At 40.3% G+C, this 22,781-nt stretch overlaps 1 protein-coding gene across 2 annotated transcripts in view; it reads left to right on the forward strand.

Annotated features, from left to right (window-relative positions):
• SPTLC2 (serine palmitoyltransferase long chain base subunit 2) overlaps positions 1-22,781 on the forward strand; it is a 101,359-nt gene that overhangs the window by 3,947 nt on the left and 74,631 nt on the right. For both annotated transcript variants that reach the window (XM_021679802.1, XM_021679803.2), the window contains exon 2: positions 19,673-19,867. In XM_021679802.1, coding sequence (XP_021535477.1) covers positions 19,673-19,867 — 195 coding nt within the window. The remainder of the gene's footprint in view (positions 1-19,672; positions 19,868-22,781) is intronic.

The following is a 22,781-nucleotide window of genomic DNA, read 5'->3' on the forward strand; positions in this document are numbered from 1 at the left end:
CCAGAGAGGAGGTTAAGGGGCTGGAAATGAAGTTAATGATTGCTCATGCCGATGTGGTGAGGCTTCCATAAAAATCCCCAAAGTACCAGGTTGAGAGAGCTTCCGGGTTGCTGAACATGTGGAGATGCTAGGAGAGTGGCGTGCCCCTTCCCACACACCTTCCCCCCTGTGCACCTCTTCCACCTGGATGTTCATCTCTATCCTTTATCATATCTTTTTATAATAAACTCGGAAACAGTAGGTAAACAGTTTTCCTGAGTTCCGTGAGCCATTATAGCAAATTATCAACCAGAGGAGGAAGTGGTGGGAACCTGATTTATAGCTTATGGGTTAGAAGCACAGGGGACAACCTGGACTTGCGACAGGCATCTGAGGCGGAGGTGGGGCAGGGAGCAGACTCCTGGGACCAAGTCCTTCACTTGAGGGATCTGACACTCTCAGGTGTCAGAAGTGCTGTGAGGGTGGGTAGCTCTGTGAGAGTGGAGGAGAAGCATCGCAGGAGTATTGGGTTTTGTTTTTACGGCAGCCATGGGTAGACATTACTGTTTTTTAAGGATGACAGACACAGAGCTGTCACAAGGAAGAGGAGCAATAAAGCAGTAATTTTTCCTCCCTTGCCATTCAGAGAGGAGAGGGGAGGAGGGTCAGCCTTTATTTGAGGTAAAGGGCGGCAGTTAGCACTAGGGAAACTGAAAGAGTTAGAATTGGAAGCTTTGGCAAAATTAGAGCTGGAAGAAACCTTTAGGGGTTTACGTAATTCAGTCCTTTTATCTTTTTGTAGGACTTTATTAAAACTGATCTTGATAGATGATTCTATCCTATTTTGAAAGACCTCTAGAGGATTTGCAGGAAATTGTTTCAGCAGCATGTTGCAGCGTTCAGTGATTTTAATTACAAGAGTCTTTTACTGTGGATTTAACGTTTGATTAAATAAGTGCCATATTTTGGTTGCACCTGAAATACAATACTGTCTGTTTTTACTTTTAGAGCTCCTTGTTTACAGCACTTTTTTTAGATCTTCCATTTCTTTATAGAACTTTTGAGATTTAGACATGCATTTTACCTTCCTTAATTAGTTAACAAGTATTGAAGGAAAGAAACTGTCTGCCTTTGAGACTGTTTTGAGCCTAACATTCTTCCCTTTAGAAGTAGTTTTAATGAGATATTAGAAGGATGACAGCCTTCTAGCTGCCAAAATAGGTAAGATTCTAAGGAGGACTTGGGGCACAAGTCAAGTTCTTTAGGACAAGCAAAGTTGAAAGAACAAAGAGCTTAGTACTGCTACTTAGAAGGAGGCAAATGAATAATGAAGGGTGATTTACTAAATAGCTACTAGCTTTTGTTTCCACTGACAGGAAACAGTAACTGAAAAGTTAGTTATGAGACGAGAATGGGAGGAGTATCTAGAATGGCCTGGATACCTGTTCAAGTTTTGAAGGCCTGATGAGACATCCGAAGACCTCAAGGCTTTGCAAAAATAATACTGTAACTACAGCTGTGGGACTAGATTTTTGTTTTGAATGCTTTTTGTCTCAAGGAGAACATTTCAGATCTTACGGGGCTGGATCTGAAAGATTCCAGAGTCATTCGAGATACTCAGGAATTCTTTTTTTTTTTTAAGATTTTATTTACTTATTTGACAGAGAGAGAGCAGGAGAGCACAAGCAGTGGGAGCGGCAGAGGGAGAGGGAGAAGCAGGCCCCCTGCTCAGCAGGGAGCCCGGAGCGGGGCTTGATCCCAGGACCCTGGGATCATGACCTGAGCCGAAGGCAGTCGCTTAACCAACTGAGCCACCCAGGCGCCCCTCAGGAATTCTTTTTAATAAAAATTCTTGGTAAATGAGACAAGTATTTAATACATAAACCTCTGTGTTCTTAAGATCATCTTTTAAAACTTGCATATTCAGAGAAAGCAGACTTGCCCACTTTTTAGGGTTGGCGTAGGTGCCCTAGAAACTTCATAGTGCTCTGGGCAAGATAGTTAATTGGTTGAGATTCAATTAGATTCAATTTTTGAAAGAAAGAAGTAGTGTTTATTGGCAGAATGGGCAATTGAGAGGGATGGGTAGAGACTGCGTTTGCATTCTGAGTGGGTGTGCCTTACTTGATTAAATACATGGTTTGTGGCCTCAAAAGTCAGTTGCCTTCTGAATAGCTTCTAATATAATTTGTAGTTTGTGACTGATTAAGCAAGTAAGTCCTTGCTCTTCACACATTTAATGTCAGAAAATTTATCTTAACTTTTGTTGCCTTTAAGGCTACCTTTAAGACCCATTATAAAGATTAAGGTTGCTATTTTTCCATTTGTTTTAAAATATTTTGCTTCTGATTATAGGAATAATACATGTGTACTATAGTACTCTAAAGGATTGTGATAGCCCCTGGTGTTGGGGGTTAATTTTTTTAATGTGGTCTGTTTTACCAGACTCCTGCTTTCTGATAATTTCTAAGTATAGTGAAATATGCAGTTGTACTGAGACTATGGGTATGATCCAGCCTTACTCCAAATAACACATATTGAGGTTGGGGAAAGTATTCAACAATTTTTGTAATCTGGGAAGTTTAGAAACTATTGTGTAGATAAAGTACTGACATCTCACATGTGAAGGTTTTGACTTATTCTAAATAAGCCTGTTGGTGCCCTTTCAGCAAACATCTGAGATTTTACTGCAGTAGTCCCCTTTATCTGCAGGGCATATGTTCCAAGACCATCAGTGGATGCCTGAACCCACTGTATATAGTGGATAGTACCAAACCCTGTGTATACTATTTTTTTTCTATGCATGCATACCCATGATAAAGGTTAATTTATAAATTAGGCACAATAAGAGAGTAACAGCAATAACTAATAATAAAATAGAAAATTATAACAACATGCTGTCGTAAAAGTCATGTGGATGTGGTCTCTCTCAAAATATCTTGTTGTACTATACTTAACCCTTCTTGCGATGATGTGAGATGGTAATATGCCTACATGGTGAGATGAAGTGAGGGGACTGATGTAGGCACTGTAACACAGCATTAAGCCTACTGTTTAGCTTTTGATGATTATGTCAGAAGGAGGATCATCAGCTTTCAGACTGGTTGACCGTGGGTAACTGAACACGTGGACATTGGGAGGGACTACCATATTTGCACTGTGCCTAGTATGTAATAGGAACTCAGGAAATCTTAGTTGAAGGAATGGATGGGTGATCATTGAAGCCGTGCAAGTTGGTGAAGCAGATAGAAGATGGCATTAAGCAAGAAGAGGAAGCATGGAGGATGTAATATTGGGGAATCATAATGTTACTGGAAGACACACACACTGCTGAGGAAGGTTGATTGTTGTTTTGTTTTTTGTTTTTTGTTTTTTTAAGATTTTGTTTATTGAGAGAGAATGAGAGAGAGAGAGAGCACATGGGAGTGGGGAGGGTCAGCGGGAGAAGCCTACTCCCCGTGAGCAGGGAGCCTGATGCGGGACTCCATCCTGGGACTCCAGGATTATGACCTGAGCCGGAGGCAGCCGCTTAACCGACTGAGCCACCCAGGCGCCCCAGGAAGGTTGATTGTGAGAGAACAGAAGCATTAGGAAGTGGTATGAGAAAGCCCTAGGAAAGGAAGGCTGTTTGAATTAGAGAGGGGTAAGCAACATCTTGGTGGCGGGAAACCAAAGATGTAATTATAATAGGTACCCTTTACTGTGACCAGGACCTCCCCCAGCTTCTTCACCCATCTGATCTTCACAAGGGCCTTGCAGGGCAAATATTATCACCAGGTTCTAAATAAGACAATTCCAGACCATTTAAATAACTGTCCCAGTTAGTTAGTTGGTAGAGCCTGGTTTATCTTACTCTATTAAGCCACTGAATTTGGCAGTTCAAAAATTACTGGTAACATTTGAGGAGTTTAAATTAGATATGCCACAAGATATTCCACACTCTGAGCATATATTTCCAAAAGTGTCCTCTTTGTTCCACAGGCAACTTTGGAAAAGTAGGGAGTCCACATTTTTTCTTGCAATCAGGATAAATTCCCTACTTTTTGTCGATAAGTATCTCCTATGGAATGGACTGAAGACTGCTTCCAAAGCTCGCTGGAAAACAAACATATTTTGACATTACGATTTTCCTGTTTGAAAACTCAAAAATGGAGACGCCCACATATATATGCCCTGGCACTTGTTCAGTTCAGTGGCATCCCGTGCACTCGGGCAGCGAGGTTCTGGCCCGGAGTTACCATTCTCCCTTGCCACCCACACCTCCTCTGTAGCGCTTCCCGATCTCCAGATAAGCTTCGTGGCGTAACAGTCGGCTGCACCGTCAGGAGATCTGAGCATGAGTGCCGCTCTGCCACAGATTCTGCTCCTTGATCGGAGCTCTCTTCCACCTCTGACTTGTTCTGGGCCTGTGAGCCCACGCCCTCCACGCTGGTTCTGGAGTGGACACCACCTGAGGGACAGCCTGGTTCGCATCAATTTCCCCTCTCTGCGGATAATCTCTGATATATGGGGGTAGGCCCCTGGTGGTCACTTCTGTGCAGTATGACTGTATTCCTGGGTCCTAACTGACCGACACCTAGGCCAAAATGAACCTAACAACCCTCTCTCATGGGGATTTACGATTTCAACAGGTTAAGAGCTTGAAGGGCACTAGACCTCCAACATCCTGGAGAAGAGCTCCGTGAACTCCTGCTGCTGAGGTCCCAAGTGCTGTGCTGTTTCCTGCCTGACTTCTCTGAGTTATTCATCAGTTCTACCTTACTCCCTCCTTTTATTTTTTTTTTGCATGCCTATCATCCTTGCAATAAATCACCTTTTTGTTTAGATAGAGTCAGTTTCTGTTGCTATCAACTGAAAAAAATGTATTTATTTTTTATTTTTTGTTTAAAGATTTTACTTATTTATTTGAGAGAGACAGAGTACAAGCTGGGGGGGGGGGCAGAGAGAGAGGGAGAGAGACAAGCGGACTCCCTGCTGAGCTCGGAGCGGAGAGTGTAGGGCTCCATCCCAGGACCCTGAGATCATGACCTGAGCTGAAGTCAGCCGCTTAACCAACTGAGCCACCCAGGTGCCCCTTAACTGAAAGAAATCTAACAGATACATATTCCATATTCCATGTTAAAATCTCTTAGAACTTCTTTTGTACACTTATCGACTGGGTATTTATATGTTAACAGAGCCTATAGACTTTTAGAGTTTCAGTAAAATTTTTAAATATGTCTCTCAACTGTCAATTTTGTGCACTTGGAATATTGTTCACTCTTTATCTAGGATAAGGGATACCTGGTTCAAAATTATAAGGTATTGAAGCACATGAGATTCTCATTGCCTGCTATAACTAAACTGTTTCCAGGTTCTCATTAATACACATGAAGATAGACCAAAAAAGGAAAACAAAAAAATCTGAACTAGTATTTTTAAAAAGGGGAACAGCAGACCACAGATTAAAATTCAGACAATATTTGTCTGCTAACTTTGCCTAACTGCGGAGAACGTGCTCATAACCAGTAAACAAGACTCTTTCATGGTTGAAAAATCATAAACCAAAGGGGATGTAATAGATTATTTAATACAAGAGTTTAAGAAAATTGACTATTTAGGAAAAAACCCTCTGATTAGAGCTTCTCCTCACACCATACTATGCCAGAGAGGGCAAACTGGCTCCCTGTGGATATTCTCCCTATCTCCCCTTTAGTAATAGAACCCCTCAGTTTTAGCTGGGTCCATGGCCACCTAGCTATAGTCTACATTTCCCAGTCTCTCCAGCAGCTAGGTAGCCATGTGATGAAATTCTGGCCAAAGAGGAAATGGGGACAGGTACCAGGCCTTTAAAACAGCAATTGCTCTCCTTCCACTTTTCTTTCTCTCTGCCAGTGGCTTGGAATGGAGATGTGGTTGAGACTGAGATGCAAATACAACATCCTAAAAGATTACAGAACAACAAAGAAGATAGCTCGTAATCTACCTACCGAGTGCTACCAGTCTACCTTCAGACTTTATGGAGAGAAATAATTTCTATACTGTTTGAACAACTTTATTTTTATGTCATATTTACAACAACAAAAACAAAAAAATTAAAACAAAAACGCTTCTAGGTTAAAATTCATAGGTAGAGGCAAGCCATCAATTTCACAGAACAACTAGATAAAACAACATAGATTACTTAAGACAAGAAGTAGTTTTAAAGACAATGAAGAACTGTCTTCCATGCAAAGCAAAAAGGGCAAGATACACTAAAATTCCAGAGAGGGAAGAACCTTTCCTTAGTGAGCTGAAATTGCTAGTCATTTTCTCACCTGGTGGTGAGCATGAATGATCATAACTGGACTTGCCATAGGCAGAAGAACTCTGCCAAGAGAAAGAAAAACCAGCGGAGCTTATGACAGCTCTATAGGATGATGTGACAGACTAAATTCTAGCACAGCCCCAGCTGCATGGCCAGTTTTCTGCACAGGACACTTACCAAGTGCTAGAAAAGCTGGAGAGCTGGACTAGAAAGGTGACTTGAAATCAACCACAATCTTAAAATGCTTAGGAGATAAAGTCATACTAGAGGGAGGGGCTTGCAACAAACACACAATGGATCCCATCCTTAGTGCTCCCCAGAGTGGACTGAATCTACCCAAAGCTTTAGCCCAGCTCCACCCAGCTCCATTCCTGATTAGATGGTGGGTGCTCAGCCCCACACGGTACCTAAGAGCGCAAAAGATGAAAAGAACATGGACTTGCATCTCTGCAGGTCCGTTATGTCCAGCAAGCAATCAAAAATGTCTGCTTTCCCAGGGAGCAGGGTGGGAATGTGGGCATGACTGAAGGAGAGAGAAGGCAGAGGACACAGCAGTCTACACATTCCCTCTCACCGCTGCAGTACTGCGAGCCCTGGGAAATCCCTTAGGGCTTGACCCCTCCCTCCCTTTAATTTCATGTGCCCAGAAATGGACATTCCTCCTGTGTAGTTTTTTAACATTTCAAAACTGCACAAATAACTTTCAGACATCAAAGCCACTTCTAGGAACCCAGAGCTCCCTTTCTACCAAGGAGCTCAAAATTAGCATAATCATCTCATTCTTTTCAACAAATATTTCCTCTCTCTATGTCAAGGACTGTACTCTGTACTGGAAAATATAAAGAGGAGATAATCCGGGGTGCCTGGCTGGCTAAGTCAGTGGAGTGTATGACTCTTGATCTCGAGGTTGTGAGTTCGAGCCCCACATTGGGTGTAGAGATTACTGAAAAATAAAATATTTTTTTAAAAAAAAAGATTAAAAAAATAGGAGATAATCCTAGTATTCAAGAATTCTTCAGGTTTTTTTTTTTTTTCCAAAAAAGGATACAAAGATCAGCATGGTTTTTGAGATAAAAAAAGAATAAGGAAACTATTTTAAAGAATACTGTCAAAGGGATTTATATTTAAATATGCAGGATAAAAAATACATAAAAAGTGAGAAACATTTCTTTCACAAGTGATTCCCACTCTTCCTCTTCACATAACTAAGTGACAACCCCAAAGAAAGGAGATTAAGCGGGGCACCTAGGTGGCTCAGTTGTTAAGCATCTGCCTTTGGCTCAGGTCATGGTCCCAGGGTCCTGGGATAGAGTCCCACATTGGGCTCCCTGCTCCGCAGGAAGCCTGCTTCTCCCTCTACCACTCCCCCCGCTTGTGTTCCTGCTCTCACTATGTCTCTCTCTGTCCAAGAAATAAATAAAATTTAAAAAAAAAAAAAAAAAAAAGAAAGGAGATTAAGCAAAGTGTCCAGTCATAAAACTAAATTCAAAGTTGGGATTAGAATCCAAGTCTTTACATTTTCTATTTATTGCCATTTCTTAGTCATATTTCCGAGATTTTCTATGAATCGTTTTCCTTTAATGATTTCAGAAATACTACAACTTAGTCTGATTGTTTTAAAATCATCAGTGGCTTGGGTGCCTGGATGGCTCAGATGGTTAAGCATCTGCCTTCGGCTCAGGTCATGATCTCAGGGTCCTGGGATCGAGTTCTGCATCAGGCTCCTTGCTTAGCAGGGAGCCTACTTCTTCCTCTGCCTGCCACTCACTCCCCCTGCTTGTACTCTCCCTCTCTCTCTCTCTGGCAAATAGATAAATAAAATCTTTAAAAAAAAAAAATCAGTGGCTTAATATTAGAATTTCACTTTAAACTCACCCCTTGTGCTCCTTTTTGCTCTTCATATAGAATTAGCTAATTTTGCTGTTCATATTACTAGCTATACTTGGATTGAGATAAGTAGTTATATGAGCTTCCTCTGTTAAAAAAATGTCTGGGACGCCTGGGTGGCTCAGTCGGTTAAGCGGCTGCCTTTGGCTCAGGTCATGATCCCAGGGTCCTGGGATCGAGTCCCGCATCAGGCTCCTTGCTCAGTGGGGAACCTGCTTCTCCCTCTGCCTGCCACTCCCCCTGCTTGCCACCCCCCCTGCTTGTGCTCTCTCTCTGACAAATAAATAAATAAAATCTTTAAAAAAAAAAAAATCTCTGTCTTTAAAACCAGAACACTAACTTTGCTGTCTTAGAAATAATCTGCTTCCTTCGCCTCTATATACAAGCCAAGTGTGTACAGGAGGCAATTAGGTACTATACTTTAGCAAGTACAGCAGAGCTTTTGGACAGGTGGCTCTATTACAGTCCAATCGGTGATCACAGACCAGGTTTCTCAGCCCAGCCTCATGGCATTTTCAAATCAAGGTGAGAACGGGAGAAATGGCAGAAAGTCAGTGCTGACAGGTTTCCTTTCTCTAAGGGAAGCACTAAGCATCATCTCACAGTTTAGACCCCTCATAAGACAATGGGAGCGGGTGCTACAGAAGTCCCACTACTGGCCACGCCGCCCCTTAGGAAGAGCTCATGGAAGGGCGATTATAGAGTGGGTCAGGGCCATTTCCAGACCACTGGACCCTCATCGGCCTGTTCTTATTCCTCCTCACAAGCTGTCACCACTCCCAGGAACGCTCAGTAAGCCCCTACAGACTTTAACCACCTGCAAGCCCGAAATGCTAAAAAGTGCGCTATGGGTGTCTTTACCACAACCTGTTTCTTGTGTATGTTTACATTATTTTGGGAAAGTGTTTTTTGTCAGCAAGTATGTACGAAATAGCATACTGTAATTAATACAAAAAAAGATAAAAGTCTACTCAACATGTAGTTTTATCAAAACTTAACAATTAGCTTATAGGCTTAGATCTTATTTTTTCCCACTAAATAAAACATGAAAGTTATTCATTCTTTCATTTATTCCACTGATACTTACTGAGCCTCTACTACGAGCTAAGCATGATCTGAGCACTAGAATACAGTACCATACACTCCGGAGGGAGAGGTGGACAATAAATAAGTAGATATATAATAAAGTACCAGGCAGTTTGTAAGTTCTGTAACCAGGAAAAAAAAATCATGGCAAGAGGAAAGCATTTTAGACGAGGTGGTCAAGGATAATCTCTCTGAAGGAGGTAAGGGGTAAGCAAAATCTACATGGAGGTGGGGAGAAAACTAAGGAGAAAAGTTTTCCAGGCTGAGCTAACATGAGGACACAAGCCCTGGAGTAGGTGCACTCCATGTGTTTGGGGAAGGACAGAAAAAGGCCTGCTTGGCTGGAGGGCAGTGACCTGTCAGGACATGAAGTCAGAAGAGTGTGAGAGCCAGATGATACAGGGCCTTGTAAACCAACAGAAACTGTCTTTTGTTGTCAGCGATAGGAAGTTCTCCGGAGAGCGTCATGCTCTGACTTATGTTTAAGCAGTTCCCCAATCCTTTTAAGAAGTTTGTCCTGGGGAAGTGCTATTTCCTTTTTTCCCCAAAAGTATAAAAGCTACCCTCAATTTGGTGTTTATTATTTCCATGCATTTAAAAAATACCTTTCCTCTCCCCGCTCAGCGGGGAGCCTGCTTCTCCCTCTGATCCTCTCCCCTCTCATGCTGTTTCTCTCTCGCTCTCTAAAAAATAAATAAAATCTTTAAAAAAAAATAAAAATAAAAATAAATAGAAAATAAAAAATACCTTTCCTTTCAAAAATAAATACCTTTCTTATATAAATACATAGCCATAAACAGTATGGTATTGCCCTGCATGTTTTTAATCCTTACATACATATCATACTGTATGTATCTTTCTGCAACTTTTGTTTAACAATATGTGTCTGAGATTTGCCCATGTCTGTAATATAGATCTCAGTTCATCTTTTCAGTGCTGTATTCAGTGTATCAATATGCCATACCAGTTTTCTTGTTTGTTGTGGGGGTGGGGATGGGTGGGTAAGTCATTCTCCTACTAAGGAAAAGCTAGGTTACTTCGAATTTTTTGTTCTTACGTTTTTACAGTAAACTTTCTTAAATATGTCTCCTTGTGCCATGAGCAGAATTTCTTCGGAAAACCATGTGTTATAGTTGAATTGATTCCCCCAAAAGTAATATGTTGAAGTCCTAACGCCCAATACCTCACACATTACATGTGCATTAGGTTGATATAAAAATGTTCTTTCTTAGTTTGAAATGTTCAAAATGTTCAGTACTTCAAAAATGTTTGAAAACCTCAGTTGTCGTATATACCCAGAGACAAACTTAATAGGGTAGTCATTAGGAATGTGTATCTCAACTTTTGTAGAATTGCTAAATTGTTCTCCAAGGCAATTGCACCAATTTATGCTAAGAGCACCTGTATACAAGTTCCCATTGCTACATAAGTGTCAACCTTTAATATGGTCATATTTTTATAGCTTTCAAAAGCTACAGATGAAAACAGTTACCTGACTGTTTTAATTTATAGTAACTTGAACTAGTGAGGATGAGCATATTCATATTATTCCAACTTTAGTGACACTAATGTTAATAGGTTCTGATAACCCACTACCATCGGACCAGCCGCATATTCATATTATTCCAATCAAGTTCCTTTTTTCCTATGAATTGACAGTTCCTGTCTTTTGCCCATTTTTCTCCTGGAGTGCACACTTGTTTCTCACTAATTTATAAGGCTTTCTGGTTAGGATACTAGCCCTTTATCCGTGAGGTGTTACAAATGTCTCCTCCCAGACCATGGCTTGTTTTTTCACTTTTGGTGTCACTTTGTTTATGACGTCATATGGTGCACAAGGCTTCTGTTTTGTTGTTGTTGTTGTTGTTTTAAGATTTTATTTATTTGACAGAGAGAGACACAGCGAGAGAGGGAACACAAGCAGGGGGAGCAGGAGAGGGAGAGGCAGGCTTCCTGTGAAGCAGGGAGCCCGATGCGGGGCTCGATCCCAGGACCCTGGGACCATGACCTGAGCTGAAGGCAGACGCTTAATGACTGAGCCACCCAGGTGCCCCAAGGCTTCTGTTTTTTAAATAAGTTTTATTGAAATATAATTAACAAATCATTTAATTTGTCCTAAGTGTACGTACGGTTCAGTGGTTTTTATTATATTCACATAGTGGTACAACCATCACCACAACTTTAAAACATTTTCATGGGGCGCCTGGGTGGCTCAGTTGTTAGGCATCTGCCTTCGGCTCAGGTCGTGGTCCCAGAGTCCTGGGATCGAGCCCCGCATCAGGCTCCTTGCTAGGCGGGAGGCCTGCTTCTCCCTCTCCCACTCCCCCTGCTTGTGTTCCTGCTCTCACTATCTCTGTCAAATAAATAAATAAAATTTAAAAAAATTTCATTTTAAAATGATATTCTGATTCTGATCAGAATCATATATATACACACATACATATACACTTTTTGAGTAACAATCTATTTCTACGCATTTATCCTTATGAAAAAATCAAAAGTGAAATGTATAAAGTGTTCACATATTGAAAATATTGGGGAAAGTCTACACATTATGCACAGGGATTCATTAAATTACACTATAGATTCATATTATGGAATTTATGTACCCCTTAAAAGAATGATATTTATCTTATTGATTGGTGATAGGATATATTAACGATATTAAGCAAAAGAATTAATGATATTAAGCAACTTCTTTTATATAAAATTGTACTCCCTCCCTGCCTATTGCACATATATAAACATATATATATATTTGTATTTTTGTGTGTGTTTGTGTGTGTATGTATATTTGTCTGGCAGGATATACATCAAAATGTTACAGTGGTTATCTCTGGGTTGTAGAATTTCAGGAGATATTTATTTTCTTTATATTTTAATGTGTTGGTTTGATGTTTTGCAAGTATGATGTTTTTCCAACTCCAATATTTTCAGATAAAATTGCATGTAAAGTATGTTGACTTTACAACAGAAACACTACAGGGGCGCCTGGGTGGCTCAGTCAGTTAAGCATCTACTTTGGCTCAGGTCATGATCTCGGGGTCCTGGGATGGAGCCTGGCATCAGGCTCCCCACTAGGGAGAGAGTCCACTTCTTCCTCTCCCTCTGCCCCTCCTCTAACTCGTGTTCTCCCTCTCTCAAATAAATAAAATCTTAAAGAAAAACACTACATGTGTCCATTTTAAATTTTATTGAAATGTTCAGAAAATAGTTGTTAAAACTGAAAAAATGTAAACCTTTTCAGATGTGTAAACTCTGATGAGGAGTGTAACACAAATACTATTCTCCTAAGGACAAACTCTCCCCCCGGAAATTTTATTTTATTTTATTTTTAAAGATTTTATTTATTTATTTGAGAGAGCGAGAATGAGAGAGAGAGAGAGCGCGCTCATGAGAGGGGGAAAGATCAGAGGGAGAAGCAGACTCCCTGCTGAGCAGGGAGCCCGATGTGGGACTCGATCCCGGGACTCCAGGATCATGACCTGAGGTGAAGGCAGACGCTTAACCGACTGAGCCACCAGGCGCCCCTCCCCCCCGAAAATTTTAAATCCCCATAAGGGGGTTGTTGGGTTCATTGTACCATTGGTGCCTACTCCCGTGACAGTCAGTTAGGACCTAGGAATACAGTCATACTGCACAGAAGTGACCACCAGGGGCCTACCCCCATATATCAGAGATTATCCGCAGAGAGGGGAAATTGATGCGAACCAGGCTGTCCCTCAGGTGGTGTCCACTCCAGAACCAGCGTGGAGGGCGTGGGCTCACAGGCCCAGAACAAGTCAGAGGTGGAAGAGAGCTCCGATCAAGGAGCAGAATCTGTGGCAGAGCGGCACTCATGCTCAGATCTCCTGACGGTGCAGCCGACTGTTACGCCACGAAGCTTATCTGGAGATTGGGAAGCGCTACAGAGGAGGTGTGGGTGGCAAGGGAGAATGGTAACTCCGGGCCAGAACCTCGCTGCCCGAGTGCACGGGATGCCACTGAACTGAACAAGTGCCAGGGCATATATATGTGGGCATCTCCATTTTTGAGTTTTCAAACAGGAAAATCGTAATGTCAAAATATGTTTGTTGGGGCACCTGGGTGGTTCAGTCGGTTAAGTGTTTGCCTTCAGCTCAGGTCATGATCCCAGGGTCCTGGAATTAAGCCCCATATTGGGCTCCCTGCTCAGTGGAGAGCCTGCTTCTCCCTCTCCCTCTGCCTGCCTGCCTCTCTGCCTACTGTGCTCTTTCTCTGTCTCTCTGTCAAATAAATAAATAAAATCTTTAAAAAAAAATATGTTTGTTTTCCAGCAAGCTTTGGACGCACAGTCCATTCCATAGGAGTTACTTTTTGACAAAAAGTAGGGAATTTATCCTAATTGCAAGAAAAAATGTGGACTCCCTACTTTTCTAAAGTTGCTTGTGGAAAAAAGAGGACACTTCTGGAAATACATGTTCAGAGTGTGGAATAGCTTCTGTGACTGGTGCAAAGCTCCAAACTGTTTTCTTTAGTATGTATGGTATGCAGTAGGGAGAGGCTAGTACATTTCAGTAAAATTCCAAGAAAGGGCCATTTCAGCAGAACTAATTTTAAGGAACAACAGAATATACCACTGGAAGTGAATGGGGTTCGTTTAGCAGAAAAGGCATGATGGCAGTCTTTTGATTGCCAAACAATAATGGTTGTTCATATTGGACATTAATTTTTTTTTTTTAATTTTCCAAACTATCTGCCAGGTGGGCGGATTCTGTCATACTGACATATTCAGCAAGAATATGTCTATTTGCTTATAAAATCATGCTCATGTGATTTTTTAATTCACATCAGAAGTGTGTGCTTTTGTTTCCCGCTAATTACTTCCCCATTATTGCATAATTACATAGTTACCCTCTGTTCTTTCATGGGATTCTCAAAACCTCTGCTTAGGATCATTCCTTATAAGTCAGTTTACAGTGTAATCAAAACTTACCCTTTTTCTTTATTCTGAAACTAGAGAGACAGAATGCAACACATGATCTAGGATTTTTTTTTTTTTTTGCTATAAAGACATTATTAGGACAATTGGCAAAATCTAAATAAAGTCTGTAGACTAGATATTAGTATTCTGTTGGTTTCCTAGTTTTGAAAATTGTTCTGTAGTTATGTAAGAGAATATCTTTGTTTTTAAGAGAGACACACTGATGTATAAAGGTACATCATAGCTGCACCTTACTCAGATGGTTCATGAAGAAAATTCTCCATTGTTCTCTCTCTACACACACACGTACACACCCATACCCACACCACACAATTACTTTTTCCTGAACCGATTGAGAGTAGGTTGTATACATTCTCTCCCTTTATCTTTGTTTTAGTCAGCTTGGGCTGCCATAAGAAAATACCATAGACAAGATTGCTTAAACAACAGATATTTGTCATGGTTCAGGAAGTCCAAGATCAGGTTGCTGGCAGATTGAGTTCTTGGTGAGGGCGTTCTTCCTGACTTGTAGATAGCTTTCTCATAGTGTGTTCACAGAGCTATTCTTCAGTGGAGCTCTCTGCCTTCTCCCCCACATTATCGGGCCTATCCTCATGACCTAATGTAAACCTAATTACCTCCCAAAGGCCCTACTTTGAAACAGCATCACACTAGAGCTTCAGTATATGAATGAGGTGGGGGGGAGACATATTCAGCCTATAACATTCTGCCCATTATCCCCCTAAAATCATATTCTTAATGCATGCAAAATACGTTCATTCTGCCCTAGCAACCTCAAAAGTCTTAACTCATTCCAGCATCAGCTCTAAAGTCTATAGTCCAAAGTCTCATCTAAATATCATTTACATCTGATATGAGTGAAACTCGAGATACAATTTATCCTAAGACAATTCCTCTCCAGCTCTGAGCTCGTGAAGCCATGTAAGTTATGTGCTTCGAAAATACTGTGGTGGGACGGGCAGAGGATAAACATTTCCATTCCAAAAGAGAGAAATCAGAAGGAAGAAAGGGGTGATGGGTCCCAACCAAGTCCAAAATTTAGCAAGGCAAATTCCATGAGATCCTAAGGATCAAGAATAATCCTCTTTGGTTTGATGCTATGCCCTCTGGACCCATTGGGATGGGAGTCACTACCCTCTACCCCCTATGCTTCAGGCTTCCTTTCTGAGGCACTTACCTATTGATTCTATCTGAAGTGATGGTCCCCCACCTTTGAAACTGAGAAGGGTACCCTGATGATATCTGAATTGTCTTTGGAATTATTCTTTTTTGTCTTTAAAATAGCATACATTCACAGCGAAATAGCTCTGTGGCCCAGTCCTGTAGGATCTAAGAATTCCTAACAGCCTGTAGCACATGGTTTCAAGCATCTGATGGTTCCACAAGGCTTGTTATGAAATATACAGCAGTCTTCTGCTCTCTTTTACTCTTTTTCCATCTTCTTTTTGGTGTTTACCTCCACATTCTAAAATGCTTATTTTACTGCTTCTTGACTTCTCACGGTAAACATTATTTATTATTGCCTTATTGCTGTCAGAAGATTTGCAGTCCTTCTCTAGGGGAGGATTCTTGTTGGAAAGACTGCGGCAAGAAGTTTAGTGTGACTAGAAGGATAATTGGGGTGTGGAGAGGGTCTTGGTGGCGGGGAGACCAGACAGGAAGGGGGGAGGGTATTACAGTGGTCCAATGAAGGAAGAGGCACTGAGGGTTTTTTAAAATTGAGGAGTAACATACATTCAGGTAAGTGCATAAAATATATCATGCTCCATGACTTTTTACCTGTGTGTGTACTGTGTCTCCAATACCTCTCTCAAGATGTAGAACATTTCCAACCTCCTTAAAATTCCCTGGTGCCCCACAAGAAGGTCTTGAACCAAGGCACACAAATTCATTACTGGATCTAGAATGAAGTCCGAAAATGAGGTGGAGCTAAAGAAGACTCCAAAGCTGGGAGACTGGGTAGACTGGGTGGTGATGCTGCCAACCAGGTGGGTGATACAGGAGGATAATCTGGTTTTAACTGAGGAAGGAGTGAAGATGGTGAGAGAAGTTCAGACTTGTTGAGTTGGGATGTCCAAGTGGAACTTAGAGGTGGCAGGTCGAAATGTAAATTTGGAGTTCTGGGGAAAATTTGGAATTGACATGTAGATTTGTGCATACTTACCAGCATTTACAGTCTGTTTTAGAGCTAGCAAGTAGATGACAGTTCTCTAGAGAGGCTGTAGGTAGAGACCTGAGGTTATCATGAGAGGCATATGTTGCTTTTATTAACTCTGTTTTAGTCCTAATAGTGAATAAAATCAGTGAGAAAATTCATTTTAAACATTTTTAAAACAAACTGATAAATGAAAATTCAGTATGTGTACTCTGGTAAAAATGAAAAAGCAAATTGGTTCAGAGGGTTATAAATAGGAAGTAGGCGTTCTACCTCTATCCCACTCCCCACTCCAATTTGTGTCTCCTTCCAGATGATTTTAATGCATATATATTGTTTATGGTTTATCTTGATTATACCTTTCCATTATTGCTTTGGTTAAGAGTCTTTTTTCAGCTGTTTAGTAAGTGTAATTGATGGTCTACAGGCATGTGAACAAAATGGCTTATTGGTTTGGTTTTTTCCCCTCTCCTCTTCTTGTAATGTGTTTTATGGTGATGTGCTTATGATTTTGACTGGAAAAAAAAATTTCTTCTTTGGCCTTTTTTTCTTTTGCATTTGCTTGAAAAAAATGTTACTTTTCAAGCAAACTATCTTGATTTTCGTTGGAGTACTTAAATCTTCCCTTGATTAATAATACTAGCACAGTTACACTCTTGTCTGTTTAATGTGAGCAGACTGAACTGTTGTTTTTTTTTTTAACCTGGAGGGAGTGATAAGCTAATATTTTTCTTGATTGCCTTGTTGACAGTGTAATTCTTGTTAGAATGAATGAAAGGCCTCTTAAGAGCCCTCTTACTTTGTGAATCCAGAATATGAAATACCCTGGAAGAGTTTGTAGCCCATGTTTTGTTTAGTGTGAATTTGACCTCCAATGTAGTTGAGACCAAAAGGTATTAGATGTGGGTTCTGGAAATGTCCTAATATTAATTGTGTAGTCACTGTAACTTGTTTAAACCCTTCTGTTACAGGGTACTTATTGTTGAAAGAGCAAAAAGCATAATGTGTATTTTCATTCATTCAACAAATGCTTATTGAGCTTCTATAAGGTGCCACTTTCTGTAATACTAATAGTAATAAAAGGAAACATTACTGAATACTTACTATTTGTTAAGCACTTAATGAATACTATCCTGAGTGCTAGATGTGTGCTAATGAGCAAAATAAAATAAGCCTGGTGCTTTCCCTTATGGAACATTATACATGTATAAGATGGTAATACTACTATTCTTTTCCATTTTTTATTTAGATTCAATTAGTCAACATATAGTACATCTTTAGTTTCAGATGTGGTAATACTACTGTTTTTATTTGAATCATGTCAAATAAAATTTAGCATCAGTAATTGAAGATCAAGTGATTTTTTTTCTCTGATTTCTAAGATTTTGTCAACTACCAGAGGCTTGCCTATCAGTTGGCCTGTACATTCTCACCCTGAATGATCAGAGTGACCTGTGTTTTTACTGAGGCTGTTTTCCAAAAGTTACTTTATAGATGAATCTCAGTTCCTTAAAATGCAGTTAATTTAAAGTGACACTGTGATAGAATCACAATATTTAAAAGCAAACTAATGATTTAACTTCCTCCTTCCTAGACCGTCCAGCCAACTGTATGAATATACTTGGTCATGCTGGTTTGGGTGTGTCTCAGATCAAGGCGGATATCTTTTAAAGGGATCCACCCACAGCATTCCTGACATATACATCTGTCACACAATTGTTAGAGACTTAGAGCTCTGAAAGTTGCCTTACTTTTTACTAGTATGTTCCATTGAGAGAAAACAGTTTCAGAGTTAAGGAGAGTTGGGTACTGGTATTAAATACAGTGTTCTTTTAGATACAGTTTTTTAAAGAGATGATCAGAATATTATTTTTGTTGTGTTTAAGTGTTTTTGATTTTGCTTTGTCCAGCTTAATAGCTTGTTTATATGCTATATTATTAATTTTTAAACAATCTCTTCAGTTATTGGCTCACTTCTAGCTATTCTGTTATAAACACATTGCAACGTGCTCCTGCATAAAAGTTTAAGTAGTAAACATTGACACAGATTTCCACCCCTTTGAGGAAGAGATTGATGAAGACCTGTATCAGTTTTTCAAATAGTTTTCAGAAGTTCTTTAGGTCATCAAATTGAAGCAGTGACAGCGGATTCCAGGGATCATGCCTATCTGAAAGCCTTTCCCTTGTTAAGAACATCTATTTCTTTTCCAGCTGTTCTAACTTGCAGCATTCAGGTAGCTTTCCCCAAAGAATATTATTGGGATATAATATTCTAAAATATATTTAACCCTTGGATCAAGTTGCCTGACAGGCCAAGAAAGCATCTTTTATTCTTTCATAATAGGGGCTTTTCATAACTCTAGTACAGTCCTCAGTTGAAAATATGTTCCTGGTAAATAGTGAACGAGCATCCTCACTGCAGTTGGCTGTTTCAAAGTTAAGATTAAAGTTAACACACAAACTTCTCTGATGAGATTTTTCCATAAAAGATTTCCATTAAGATTGGCCAAAAAGTAAAAAGCTTTAAGCTCTGAGATCAAAAGTGCAGTAGCTTGGTATCTGTATGTTAAAATTCAAGTATCCCAAAGGATGAAACCAGGGATAATCTTAAAAGTGGAAATGGATACTTAGGTCAAGATGAAGGGGGACAGAATGATTTCATGACAGTTACTGATCACTCTTAACTGCTTTTCCCCTTGTGTTGCATTCTACTTTCTGCTTCTGTACAGTGCTGAACCACTGTTATGTAAGCATTTTACTTTTATGCATTATTTATTTATGTTATCACAACAGAGGCTGTTAATAAACCACAGATTACCACAGGGGCCTAGTGCTGGTCATTATTTGGAATACGACGGCTGGTGGCTTTAAGACTATAGAGCAGGAAAAAAAAGACTGTACAGCAGGAAAACATAAATATTTTAGTTTATTCTAGGACTGGTTTACTTTGACTACTTCATTTGTAAGCTAATATACTATTTTTCAGGATAGGCTTTTTCTTTGTTGATTCATTTTTTTTATCGGCTTTATTAGAACAAAGGAAATTTTACACGCTCCAACCATAGTGCTTTAAGATCTAGTTAAAAAATCAAATAATGACAAAGCAGTTCCTTCTCTGTTTTCCTTTCTTTACTGTTTATTTAAAGTATATATAACTTATAATATTTCTGTTGAAAAAAATTATGCCCTGATAGATCTTAGTGGATTTTTTTGACTATTAGAGAATTCTGAAGTTATGCAGATCTGTAAGGAATTAGGTTTTAAGTAGTAATCTTTTTTGTGGGATCGAAATAAATATTTTTAACCTTTGTTTTAGATCCATCATATTACACAAAATGGAGGACTTTACAAAAGACCATTTAATGAAGCTTTTGAAGAAACACCAATGCTGGTTGCTGTGCTTACTTATGTGGGGTATGGTGTACTCACTCTCTTTGGATATCTTCGAGATTTCTTGAGGCATTGGAGAATTGAAAAGTGTCATCATGCAACAGAAAGAAAAGAACAACAGGTAATTGTTAAGAGTCTTCGATTCTGTAAATGGAAGCCTTTTATAGACATTCTGGTATTCTCACTCATTTTTTTATTTAGAAATTTGGATACACGTGGGGTGCCTGGGTGGCTCAGTTGGTTAAGTGTCTGCCTTTGGCTCAGGTCATGATCCCGGGGTCCTGTGATCGAGCCCCACCCTGGGCTCCCTGCTCAGCGGGGAGCCTGCTTCTGCCTCTCCCTCTGCTGCTCCCCCTGCTTGTGTGCGCTCTCTCTCTCTCAAATAAATAAATAAAATCTTAAAAAAAAAAAATTTGGATACATTGGATAAAATAAAAATATTCCAGATGCAGGTAATGAAAGTATTTCACAAAGAAAGCAGAAAACAAGGTTAAGGCATGGAAAAATCAAAGCATTTAACGTATTTCTTTTTTTATTTTTTAAAGGTCTATTTTTTTTTTTTTTTTTAAGATTTTATTTACTTATTTGACAGACCGTGGGAGAGGGAACACAAGTAGGGCAAGTTGGGAGAGGGAGAAACAGGCTTCCCGCTGAGCAGGGAGCCCAGTGTGGGGCTCGATCACAGGACCCTGGGATCATGACCTGAGCCTAGGCAGATGCTTAACGACTGAGCCACCCAGGCGCCCCTAAAGGTCTATTTCTTTGTTTGAGAGCGAGTGCACATGCATTGGCGCTGAGGGGAGGGGCAGAGGGAGAGAGAATCTCAAGCAGGCTCCCTGCTGAGCGCTGAGCTGGTTGCTGAGCTGGGCTCCTGGGCTCAGTCCCAGGACCCTGAGATCATAACCTGAGCTGGAACCAAGAGTTGGATGCTCAACCGATTGAGCCACCTAGGCACCCCACATTTAACATATTTCCAATTTAATCATCACAAGAATCTATTCCTGTTTGATGAATGAGAAAGCTAAAATGCACAAGTTAAAATAACATTTCCTGAGTTACTTAGTGTCAGAGCTGGTACACAGACATGGGTTTGTGAAATGCCAGAAGCCATGTTCTTTATGTTCGTGGTATTGTGCTGTATCTCAAGCTGTGGCTCCAGTCTTCTGAGAAGACAAGTTCTGGAAGACTCATATGATATGTTTTCTCATAGACACATTATACATAGGTGTTTGGCTCACAGATCGCTCCTTTCCCCAAACAAACCTGAAAACAGAATGTGGCTGAGCTACTCCGTTCACAGTTTAAAAAACCAAAAAACAAAAAAAGCAGTCTTGTTTTAATAATTGTAAATAGAGATGATAATGATTGTCTCTGGGGGGGAAGGACCTCACTTCACTTTTCTCTGTATACTCCTTTGCACCTCTGGAGTTCTGTACAGGATACATGTGTTGCCTATTCTCAAAAATAAATAAAATGAGAGTGAAATGCCTGGTTTTTCTAAAAACAAACTTGTTTGTTCTTGGCATGTAAAGTATGGAGAGGTTGTCCTCTAGCCCAAGGAATATACTAGGTTAGAGAAGGGCTTCCGAAGTTAGATTTTTTTGGCCATCATACCTCTCATTTTTGTGGGGTATTAGAGGAGAGAGGCAGATGTGATGGCAGCAAGGTCACCACTGAGAGAGGAGCCATTAGATACTGGGAATGGGTGGTGGTCCTGTGGGGGGAAGGGCAAGGGAGCATCTAGAAACATGGGGAAAGAAAGGATCCAAACCAGTCAGTAAGGGGATTGAAGATTCTGGTCCTGGGAGAACCCAGGATCCAGGCTCTCTTCTGTCTCATCTCAGCCATTCTGCACCATTCCCAGCCCCAGCACCACAAGTTGGTCCTCCTTCTCATTGCCCTGAAATGCCTACATATTCATTTCATCAAGAAGGTATTTCTTGAATACCTAATGCAAGCAAAGCCCTGTATTCAGAGCTTGGTCCAGTGGGCCAAACTAGTTTTGATCATTGAAAACCAGAACAAATTTTTAAATTTTTTGATTCTTCCTTTTTTCTACCTCTGTACATCCCAAATAGACTTTGTGGCTAGAGTGCATCGACAGTATGTTGATTCTGTACATCGCTCAGGTGTGACCCACTTACTGTAAGTTAGAGCTTACTGTATACTTGCAGGGTTGTCTGGTATTACAGTTACTTGTTTACAGGCCAGTATCTTCCTGTCAGACTGAGTTGATGGTGGTTGTGACTGATGGGAGCTAAAGTTTTATTCCCATATTCAAATTAGAAAATCTTTATTTATAGGGACCTCTCCTAGTGTGGACACACTGTAGGGACCTGCTAACTAACATGTGAAGGTGGGCATCGGGGGTGCTGATTGTGATCCTGGCTGAGGGGAGGCATGAGGGACGTTTGGGAGAACCTGGAATGTGGGTGTATGAAAGATTGTTTTGAATGTCAAACGAACTTTGGTAGGCAATGAGGAATCTGGGTGGTTTTTGCATAGGGGTGTGACAGGAGAGATTGCACAGCTGGTGTTTTGTCAAAGTGTGGTGAAGAATGAGTGAACAATGGAGTTGTATCCAAATTACTTTGTGAAAAAGTACATTATGTTTGGACCTTATTTCATGTTCCAGAGGATGAATTGACTCCTGAGTATTGTGACGGCCTGAGTGTACTTGACCTTTCTGTAAAGTATTAGACCATATAGATTTCATTCTTAAGTATTATTTCTGACTTTGTTGAGGAAACATAAAGTGTTCAAATCTAACAGGTCTTTGTAAAAGCCCTATACAGGTAAGTAGTGTTTGAATTGTATGCAGGTGTAGAACAAAAAAATAACTGAGTGGCATCGAGTTAATCAGGAAATAATTCTTGGAGGAAGAAGTAATAGGAGGAAATATGGGGGAGGGGGGGGGGACATTTGCTAATTTAAAGGACTGTGCTAATTTATTCAAAATCATTTCAGTAAGCTTTTCACAGTAGATAACATTAACAGTTAAACCAACTGAATTCTGCCATTTTCTTACAAAATTC

Source organism: Neomonachus schauinslandi, chromosome 9 (assembly GCF_002201575.2).
Source record: "Neomonachus schauinslandi chromosome 9, ASM220157v2, whole genome shotgun sequence".
In the NCBI taxonomy this organism is placed as follows: Eukaryota; Metazoa; Chordata; class Mammalia; order Carnivora; family Phocidae; genus Neomonachus; species Neomonachus schauinslandi.